This window comes from Spinacia oleracea, chromosome 2 (assembly GCF_020520425.1).
Source record: "Spinacia oleracea cultivar Varoflay chromosome 2, BTI_SOV_V1, whole genome shotgun sequence".
Taxonomy (NCBI): Eukaryota; Viridiplantae; Streptophyta; class Magnoliopsida; order Caryophyllales; family Amaranthaceae; genus Spinacia; species Spinacia oleracea.
Window position 1 is genome coordinate 111,842,625 of NC_079488.1, and position 11,429 is coordinate 111,854,053.

The 11,429-nt window shown below is 37.9% G+C and overlaps 2 protein-coding genes across 2 annotated transcripts; one reads left to right on the top strand and one right to left on the bottom strand.

Moving 5' to 3' along the window:
- Positions 1–859: 859 nt before the first annotated feature.
- LOC110805272 (14-3-3-like protein) lies at positions 860–2,831 on the top strand. Its single transcript, XM_022010900.2, is given in 5 exon segments — positions 860–1,446; positions 1,998–2,120; positions 2,252–2,368; positions 2,481–2,522; positions 2,524–2,831. Coding segments are annotated over 5 exon segments (801 nt in total). The 5' UTR covers positions 860–963; the 3' UTR covers positions 2,560–2,831.
- Positions 2,832–9,145: 6,314 nt separating this feature from the next.
- LOC110805193 (VQ motif-containing protein 9) lies at positions 9,146–10,357 on the bottom strand. Its single transcript, XM_022010826.2, has one exon. The coding sequence runs from the start codon at positions 10,235–10,237 to the stop codon at positions 9,407–9,409; it is 831 nt and encodes a 276-aa protein (XP_021866518.2). The 5' UTR covers positions 10,238–10,357; the 3' UTR covers positions 9,146–9,406.
- Between the last annotated feature and the right edge of the window lie 1,072 nt (positions 10,358–11,429).

Consider the following 11,429-nt stretch of genomic DNA (forward strand, 5'->3'; position numbering starts at 1 on the left):
TCCTAATCAACCCTTAAAGAACTTTTAATAATTGCTCGTGCTCTTTGTTTAGGCCGGAAATAGCCAGATTGCCGAAGAAATTTGGCTATTTCCGACCCTTTCTCTTCAATTCTGTTTTGTTTTTTGCGTTTGATTTCAATAAAATTACACATATTCAATGCAATAGGTATGGTGGTTTTAACTCTAATTAAGTCTTGTGTGTTTAGTTTAGTACAAGATGTTTCTTTAATGAATATTTGTGCGGGTTTGAAAAGGAGGTTAATCTTTCGACAACAAATAGACAAATCAGACGAAAATCATATTCATGGTGGAACTGTTTATTTGATTCAGTTATTGTTATATTACATCCTATGTGTTAGATTTAAATCTTTATGCATATGTCGAAACACTTTTTATCAATAAATTAGTTGTTCGTACACCGTATAATTTATAACCCTTCATTCATCAGCTCTTGGTTATGTGTTTAGTTTTTGCCCAGCCCACTTTCCCAAGTACATGAGTTACCATAACAAATAGCCCACGAACATCTTACAAAAAAAGCCCAGCCCACTTTCCCAGTATCCCCAAACCAACCTAATTTTAGTGGACCCCATATGGGCCCCCAATTCCATTTTCCGCAGCCCAATTGTTCATAGTCAAAAAATAATTATATCCGTACACCACCAGCCACGCTGTCATCAATTTTTGTAAAGAATAAAAAATTTAAAAACACATCACTAATTTACAATCAATGGAATACCATAACCGTCTGATCAAAATCAAACGTCCCAGAATAACTCCCCCAAAAAGTTGCTCCCCCCACACAATGATTACCAATTTACAGCTTGGCACCAATCAAAAGACTCGTCTCGCCTCTCTCTCCTCCCATTCAAAAACACAAACCTAACTCTCACAACAAAAAAAAACCTCCTCTTTCTCTCTCCAACTTTCCTCAAGCTTTCTCTCTCCAAAACAACAACAACAATGGCGTCCTCAGCTCGGGAAGAGAGCGTTTACATGGCGAAACTCGCGGAACAAGCGGAGCGTTACGAGGAGATGGTTGAGTTCATGGAGAAGGTGGTTTCCGCGTCGTCGGAAGGGGAGGAGCTCACGGTGGAGGAGCGAAACCTCCTTTCCGTCGCCTACAAAAATGTCGTCGGAGCTCGCCGTGCTTCGTGGCGTATCATCTCTTCGATCGAGCAGAAGGAGGAGAGTCGCGGCAACGAAGACCACGTCTCTGTCATTCGCGACTACAGATCTCGCATCGAGAAGGAGCTCTCTGACATTTGCGACGGAATCTTGAAGCTTCTAGATACTAAGCTTGTTCCTGCTGCAAGTTCCGGTGATTCCAAGGTGTTTTATTTGAAGATGAAGGGAGATTATCATCGTTATTTGGCTGAGTTTAAGACGGGTGCTCAAAGGAAGGAAGCCGCTGAGAGCACTCTCACCGCCTACAAGGCCGCTCAGGTATTCTGATCTCGCGTATTTTTTAAGCGTTTGTTTTGGTAGATCTGTTAATTAGGGTTCGAGGTTATGTTATTTTGCGTTGATATGTCATGATCTTCGTATTTTGCTGGATTTATTTGGAATTGATGCGGTATTTTATGGTTGATTGTCATTGTTTATGGAATTATTGGCTGCGTTTTGAATCGATTGGTTTACCCTGTAGTGTAAATACTACGGAGTACATCAAATTAGGATACTATACCTGGAATAACGGTAGTTTTCAAAATAATTGAGGTAATGAAGACCTTCGTTTGCTTAGTTTGATAGATATTTGGCATTTAGACATTGAATTAGGATATTCTGCTTCGAATTTTAGTACTCCATAGAAGTAAAAGAAGGCATTGATGGCTTCATTTGCTACTCCGTATAATTTTCTCAATTTAGGTTAAATGAAAATTTGGAATTGGGAAGTTCAAGGTCTTTGATTCGTAATTCTCTTGATTTCAAAACTAAATTGAGCTCAATTAGTGGAGTGCAATTCTGATGGAAGTTGCATCTTTTTAAAATTACAGGACATTGCAAATGCTGAGCTCGCTCCAACCCATCCAATTAGACTTGGATTGGCTCTTAACTTCTCAGTGTTTTACTACGAGATTTTGAACTCTCCTGACAGGGCTTGCAATCTCGCTAAGCAGGTATTTACTGTTTGCAATAACATTCTTGATGTTTATACCCTCTAACAAAGTATCTAATTAAAAATTACATAAAAATTTATCATACTAAAAAGGTTGTTGCCTCATAATTTGATCTACTCTGCTTTGTTCAGGCATTTGATGAAGCTATTGCTGAGCTAGACACCCTAGGAGAAGACTCATACAAAGATAGCACTTTGATTATGCAACTCCTCCGCGACAACCTCACTTTATGGACATCTGATATGCAGGTGGCGCATCTTCTCCTTCCGAATTATCTGATCTAATTATGATTTGCAGGTTTAAAGAACTATTGTTTAGGAACTAATGTTTCTGATATGCCATTGATCAATTTTCTTGCAGGATGAGGGCGCTGATGAGATCAAGGAGGAGGCTGCCAAGCAGCCAGAAAGCGGTGAACAACAATAAGATTGCCTACTAAGGTTGGAATTAGGGTTTTAAACTTCTCCATAGTGGTTTTAAACTGGAGAAGTGTGCTTGTTTATGATTTTAGGGGTTTTCTGATTCTGAACAAGTATTGCTTTGATTCAGCATTTGTCAACTTGGGTGATGATTATCAGTCTATGATTGCCATTCCTATATATTAATATGGCATATCTGTCTGCCTCTATATTCTTGTGTAGCTTGTTTTAAAGTTGGCCTCAATTGCCTTTTTAGTGATTCAGTCTCAATTAATGCAACTCCTTTAAGCAATGGTAGCTGTGTGTTCCTATCAAATGTTTATTTTAAATTGGAGGTCTGTGGTCCCATTGAGTTAGGGAGACCTCAACCTCAAGCCACAGCTTTCAAGTCACAACTGCAACTTGTGAATTGTGATGTCTTTTCTAACTTGATTTTCCTGATGTTATCTTGTGTAGGGTGTGTTCTATTCACTTGATTTTCACTTATTGTTTCTGAACTTATCTTATATCTGAACTTCTCAAAACTTATTCAAACTTATTTTGGTTATAAATTGTACTTGATCAACCCTTATTTTTTCTAAACTTATCTTATTTGAACTTATTTTTCCTGAAATAAGTGGAAATAAGGTGAACATAATAGGGCCTAATGGCTGCGATGTTGGTTAGTAGTAAATATTGGATGATTAACTTTTTGGATCACAGAAAGATGGATGTTTTGTTTCCCACAGAAAATGGGGGGAAATGGCGTGCTTGTTCTCCCTTGGTAGCAAGAAATGTGTTGGTATAAGCATCACTATTGAGTAGGCTGATGTGAATAGTACTTCGTAGTTGACAGTTAATGTGAACATTTGATGAGTTCTCAGAATTTGTTTAATCTATAATTAAATGAAGCTTTGAAATAAAGTATTGAATAGTTAAGGAATGATGAAGTAATTTAGCATTGATCGACAGTAATGGATGAGGATGGAGAAAAATGGGGGCAGCCAACGTAGTTGCTGATGTGGACTGCCTAAAGTTCAGATTAGATTCTTATGTCCAGCTCAGATCGGCGTAGGTATGGTAGGAATTATCCCTTTTTTAAAATTACTTTTCTTATTGAAGATGCATGTTTAATGACATGTGAGTTGTGACCTAGGATGTGTTTCGGGTCATGGGCCATGGCCCACAGATAATGACATCCTTTTGCAAGTAGGCACTTTAGATTTTAGAGTCTAGCCTGTGACTCATCATGGCCTCAAGTGGCCTCCTAATATTAACAAATATCTAAACTTATAGCACGAAATATGTGACTGCTTATGTATAAGACTAACTTTTTACAAAATGGTTATATTTAATAATCAAATAGTTATGTTTAATAATTATAATCCATCAAACAATTATAGTTTTTAAAATAGTTACTCTATATTATTGTATGGTTTTTACAATAATGATACCAATAGTCTTATGCGAGGAGACCTACTCAAGTACTCAACAACATCAGTAAAGGTCGGTTTTTGTTTTTTTTGAACAAAATTCATAAGAAGTACACCCTCCGGTTCCTAAAAAATGGTCTCATTTTTAATTTTTACTTTCCTAAAAGTTGTAATAAGAAAACTTGGTAAATTTGTCATTTGGTATCTGGAGCAATTTTTAAATCGGGTCACTATTTTGATCTTTTTGTGTGGATTGGTCTTCAATCTTCATGAAATGGTTTGGTTAAACATTGGGCCTTTCATAAACTTCTTTACAGAAAAGAGGTAGTCAAATTGGGCTGGCTAAATATTCAAATGGGCTTTTTGCATGTCAAGTTCCATATAGTAGGACTGTAGGAATGTATTTTCCATTTAGTAAGCTTTTCTAAATCCATATTCAAAGGGAATAAACTTGTGCCAAAACCAAATAAGTTCGGTTTTCTTTCACGTTTCTTTCATAACACGAGGTCCGTAATTGTTTGCCTCATGCACCAAAACTTTAAACGTCCTCATTAAAAAATGAGTTGAATGTATTAATAAAGATAAAGATGGTGGGACCTATGATATATCATGAGAGAATAAACTATAAATAACACGAGTAGTAATTTTTAGAGACAACAAAAGCGACAAATGGACAAATAAAAAAGAAGGGTAAGTGTTATACTATTCTTTACTCCCGTAGTGATTTGTCTCTTGAAATTTAAAAGAAATTTTGTCTTAATTATATTTTGAGGTTAATTTCTTTTCGTCTTCTCAAATTAAAGCGTGGGGAGAAAAAGAAAATAATAGAACGATTCGACATTTGGGAGTTGGGGAGGGTTTGAGAAAGAGATGCATGTAGTGAGAAAACCTATGATCCCATCGTATGTCTTGTTCCACATTAGGTTTGTCTGTATCACAAAGGTACACTCAGCTCGAAGGGGAGGAGGGTTTTCTTCGGGGGGGTGATAATTTGGTCTCTAAGGATGAAACCTTGGTCTCGATTGAAGAAGTCTCGTATGTGTCACGGTTATGAAAAGGAGAGATATGATACCTTTAAAACTAATTCGTGTATGGTTCTCAGATGGACGGTCAAATGTGCATGATAGAGAAAAATGACGGGGTTAGACCTTTTATTATTTACTTGGATTCGGTTATCTAAATTGAAGACGAGAACTGTGAGAATCACGAACTCAGATAGTTATGACTCAAATTAAATATCGTCCAATAGTCGCACATCAAAACTCAACAAACTTCAGTTCTAACTTCTGTGAAGTATCATAAAAACCTGCTACACCAGATCAGGCATCATTTTCCAAACTTAAAAGTGCTAGTCTTGAATGGGGCTTTCATTTTCCTTGACTCCTCACCACTTTGAAAAAGACATTTTCAACTGCAGTAAAATTAATATGTGTAGCCTTTGCGGTAGTTCATAGATTCCACACAGGTGAGACTTGAGAGATAGACGCACTAACTTACATAGGTAAGGCTTGGCCACTCCCAAAACGACGACATGATGCGAATAGGTCAGGTCGTGCCTAGCCGCGGGAATTATTTTTGTTTTCCCGATGGCCAAACCTACACATTAGGGTGATCAAAATTTGGACCGGGTCGGCTTTAACACAAAAACTCATGCCCAAACCCATAAATTTGATACGGGCTTCGATTTAAAACGGGTTCTTTCATGTTTTTCGGGCTGGTCGGGATTGGTCTAAACAAGTGTATATGGGGCTGTCCTAACCCACACTTTTTGGGTCAGGGTGAGTCGGACCTGCGGGGCGGGTTACAATTGACCAGGCCTACTAGAGATTATAAAAAGAAAAAATTATCGATTTTCATTGGGATTGGGCGGTTTACATCATATTCAAGCGATTAATAATTTAAGCTCGTCTTTCCTTTCCGATACGTTTTTTTAAAAGTAAAGAATGGCCCTACTTGACCGGTTCAACCCCTGCTCAACTATAGAAGTTGAGCCTTTGGGAAAAGAAAACAGACAAAAGGAACCCCACCATAATGGCCCTGAACCCATATAAGATTCGAACATGTGACCTTTCGATCACAAGGTTAAGCCTTTAGTATTTTTAATAGACCTATCCTACTTTAATACAATAGACCAATCCAAATATTTCCTCCTTTCATTTTTAAACGACGCATATATTTAGGCACGATTTCAAACACTAATATTTTCAATTATGAATAAGAAAAAATTACAAAAAGTTAATATTTAAAAAATATTTATTGAGACGAATCTAATAAGATTCTACACAATTATATTTTTTCTCCAGCATAAATCACAAAATGAAGTATTGTATGGATAACATCTAAAATCTAATTGTGTCATCTAATAAGATCAGAGAAAATACGAAGTATTTATATTCAAGGTAAGGAGATGACCCTGCTAGACCGAACATCTAACAAATCAACCCAGCCAAGCTACACAGGCTAGGCTGGAGAGAGAGAGGGACCGGAAGAATACGAGGAATTCTCACCGCCGACGACTATAGTAGGAAATCGAAGTTTTGATCTAAAACGATAAAAATATGGTTGATCTCTCTCTTTTCGATGGTGGGTACAGTAAATTAGTGAGAATTGGCCTATGATAGCTGAGCAAAATATATTATACGCTCATTTCCCAAAAGATTGGCCACCAAAAAGGGAAACAAAGAGGCCAAAGCAAGGATTCCCCACTTCACCAAAAACCATAAAAAACAACTTCATCAAAAACCATGAAAATTGAAAACCCAACACTTTTGCAGACTAATTTAGCCCACAAAGCACCAAAGAAAGAAAGCAACTGTGCTTAATTACTGTTTTTGGTTTCTTTCTTTCCCTTTATTTCTTTTCTAATCCTACTTTTTTCCACTTTACAAAGTGTTCTTTGACTGATATCCAAATCAAGCAATTATGACAGAGACCAAAACAGGATCACCTTCCCCAAACCAATTCTCCTCCTTAATTACTGCAACATCAACATGATCTTTCAAAAACCCAGAAACTAATACTGTAATCAATTAATCATTAACACAACACTGATATGAATACCCCATAACACGTCAAAATCGGACTTAAATTCGCATTATTACATAGTATACAAATATCCAAATCATAAGGCTCGTCAACTGAGCTCACAAACGAATACGTGCAAAGAGGAACAAGATAAATACAGTAGATAATTGAGAGAAGAAAACTTCAACAAGGAAAGAGATTACGAGCAAAAGGCCAATCAATAGGTTTCCGATAATGATTAAATGACCGTACAGCTAATTAGAGTAATAAAATAACAATTTAACACATGTATGTACTTATCAAAACATGTAAGATAGTGGCATTATAGTATAAGAATAACATTACCCTGTTTCTGGTTATAGTTAAGGCTGCACATGCCCTAGAAAACTGTCAACCGATGCGGGTTTTTTTTATTACCAGAAGCAACCTAAAAGTCTTCAACCAATACTATAATGCTACTCCTTACTACTCTTAGCCCTACATGTTCATCATCTATTGAAACATGAAGCTTTGGGTTTATACGACGTCTGGATGAAGGATGTAATCCCATAATTAAGAGTTGACAAAAAAAAAACAAGAAATGGCAATAATTATCAAATAAGAGTAATCTCCAGAATTTAAACTTGACCAATATGTCAAAGGAGTTCCTAATTTCTAAGGAGTGGAAAGAGGTGGAATCCTTGCCTTCTACCAGAGTGAAACATGAGATATAAAACTTTGGACATAAAAGGATCAAAGAGTGATTAACACTTGTGAAAGAGATATAGATCAAATAAGAGACGTAGACAAAGGTAGCTCATAACAGCCAAGGTTTTGATACGGAGTAACTTGGTAACTTCAGCAGTATCAATCATTTCCCCACATAACCAAACACAAGAAAAGCAGAGCAGCAAAGGTAAAGGCAACCCAGGTACTGGTAGTGGATAAAAGAGGACTACACTTTCCCTTTACAGCGACTTTTAATGTAGATGGATTGAATATCAAGAAAAAAGAAAAAAAACCTAGCAGTTCAAACAACGACGACAGACAAAAAAATATCTAGCAGAGGGGAACCGGGAAATTAATACTAAGTCCATTGATGACAAAACTTGACATCAAAATTAAGCTTCAAAGATGGGGGTAGATTGATAAAAATTACCACTATGAACACAGGACCTCAAATACAGGTCATGTCATATTGCTTAGACAGAAGTTTACTTCAAATGTTTGATCGAGAAGAAGAATCATGCAATCATAAGTAAACAATATGATCAATCATGTTTCATTAGTGAAAATGCCCTGCAACATTATGAACGACTTCCACCACTGACCACTTGCTCTGCCTAAGCCTGAAGAGATTTTGTTGTAACAAAGTGGGGCAATCAGGCAACCTTACTCCCACGGACCAGAGTCCCAGCTATTCTACACCGGCAGAGAGATTGGTGTTCGAAAAGACTACACTACAAAGCTACAACCATATCTAATACGACTTAGCTATTAAAGGCAACAAAGCGAGTAATCAAAAGTGGAACTTCCTCTGGAAAACGGAAAGGAACAAGAATTTCTAGTTGGGAATTCAGTTGCGGAGTACTATTTAGCCATATTAGAGATTTAGAGGCACTATTGCAAGAAAACATGCAACTAAAACTTCAAAAAACAAAGAAGAGAGGTTGAAGTAGGCTGATTAAGCACACACAAAACTTCCAAATACCACAATACGCCTCACAAAAGACCCTGCCAACATTTCTTGGTCCATCAAATTCACCCACAATATAATCATAGACTGATCAGTTTTCTCACTAACAGCGAAATCCTTCATTAGTTAATTTATGTCTAACATTTACAATCTATTTAGAACTTCTGATGTACAGTCACAAACACTGATTAACAACACATCAACAGATTATGTAAAACACTCACTTTGTACCAAATTTTACAAATGAGCTGAGGATTCAAGTATTACGAAATCATTCGACCACGTTTATTCCTCTACCATTGACTTAATTCTATGGCTAATGTCCAACCCATAAGTCTTCAATAATGAGCACCCTATCAACGAAGACAATTTCCAAAATTTCACCAAAGAAAAGGTTGTAATTTTCATACACTTATAAACGTTTCGAATTGTAATCCAAAAAACGAATTTGTAAATCATAATCCAAGAAAACTCATCACATTCAACACCAGCATAGAAACTATAGTCAATTCTATTTCCATTAACATTTAAATATTAAATTCCCTCTCATAGCTAATCCATTTACATCACCATCCAAAATATGCACAGTTGCACATCCCTAATTCAAGAAGAAGAACCACGATTCTAAATTCTATCAATTCCTTTCCATTCATACATTTTTGAGAAATGATCACCTGAAAATCTATAAATTATACTTTAAACTTTTATAATCAAATAAAAAAATTATCCTAGAAAATTTACCTTCCAGAAATCTCATCATTTAGGGCTAGGAACTCCGGGAACCGTCGGCGACATCGGAAACTGCGGAAACCCTAACGGACCGTTTCCCGTCGGCGAGAACATCAAATTGGGAGGAATATAAGGGCACGGCGACTTAGGCGACGGAAGAAACCCGAAAGGAGGATACACAGTAGTAGTATCAGTATGATTCTGATTCATAGAAGGCGGAGAAGGAGGCGGCAACATCTGACCCGTCCGATTGAAAGAGGAATCGACGGAGGAGACCGAGTTATGAAGGAACCTCATGTAAGCTGAGATCGGACTCTCCGCCGCCGCGTGGCAGGTCGGGAGTGGTGGAAGAGGAGAGAGAGGGTTACCGCCGCAGTTAAGCAAGGACGGAGGTCGGGAGCTAAGCTGTGCTAGCGGCGGAGGACGAATACGCTGCATCCGTGAGCTAGCCGGCTTCGGCGCATGGATTGGCGGGGTAGGAACTGACGCCGGCGCCGCATGAGCTGGTGAGCCAGTGAGTTTCTGGACAACATCGCGGAAATCGCTCTTGTTGATGTTGTAAACCGGCGGTTGCTGCTGCTGTGGGGGCTGAATCGGTGGTGGAAGCGGCGGTTCGACCGGAGGTTTTTTGAAGGTAGACGAACCGGCGACGTTGGAAGGTGGAAGGTTTGGGTTATTGGGTTTCGAGATTTTGTGAGATAGTTTGTTGAGATGTCTTAAGTATTGATCCCTGTTGCTGTTGTTGTTGTTGTTGTTGTTGTTGTGGTTGATGGTGGTGGTTTCAGCGGCGCTGGTAGTGGTGGTGGAAGAAGTGGCGGCGGAATCAGCAGAAGAATAAGAGGATTTATTATTATCCATTGTACGGGTAGCAGGAAATGATTGTTTTCTTTTTTATAAAAAGAAATGAATAAAAGATAACGGGTTTACAAGGATGTGTGAGGAGGACTGAGGATATTTTGTTCACTGAGATTTTGGGGATTGAGAGGACGGTGTGCGTAGGGACAAATCGGACAATGAAGCGTTCTTATAGACAAGGACTATCGTTCAAAGTGTCAAAAACTGACCCTATCCGTCAAGGGACTCGTATTCGAAATTCATCAGCCTGTTTCGATCCAAGAAATTTTAGACCTGAACCCGACTCATACCCGACCAAACTCAACCATAATCGGTCCGACTCGAACAATCTCAAATCCGAAATCGACATGTGCCCGACCAAAGTCAAACCGAATCAATAGACCCCATGAGACCCTGAACTAAGATCTGAACCGACTCATAATCAATCAGAAATCATTTAGACCCGAAAAATACATGTTTGGACTCGGCATGATTGAACTGACATAGCGTTGACCAACCTCATACAATTAGTGACCCGATTTTATTATTCTATCATTGCATGACGCCACACCTCCGATTTTATATGGATACTTAACAAACAAATTAATGCTTTTAACAACCGAGTAGCTTATTTAATCATATTGCAATTGATCGTATTGAGCAAATAACCTAACAATGATTCGATCTAAACAATGACTCGGCGCAAATGGATAATGACAAGGTATGGAAAAATATTGGATAACAACTCCATAATTACTTTATCGTAACTGTACAAAAATCTAACAGGAACTGAAATGACCCAAATCAAAATCACCCCCACCCAATTTGATCTGTTAAGAAAACTCCTTTAGACTCAAATTGATCGAGTAGTCCAAAATCTAATAAGTCCTGGCTCGAATTACACTAGATCCAACGCAGGTCAAGCCAATTTGTACATCACCGAATTACCCGGCCCAAACTTAGAATGGACATGACCAGACTTTTGACCAAACCGGAATACCTCCTCTCTCTTTTTTTTTTAATAAATATTTTAAGAAAATGAGAATGACCCTAACTGGCCTTAACCTCCACATTTTGTTGATCTAGTATTTACGGATAAGACACTTAAAACTTGGAAACGGGGGTAAAAGGTATAAAGACTCTTCCCACAAGCATTCTCGCAACCGCATTCGATAAAATTTAAATCCCTAACCTTTGGAATCTAGGCTTCGTTTGG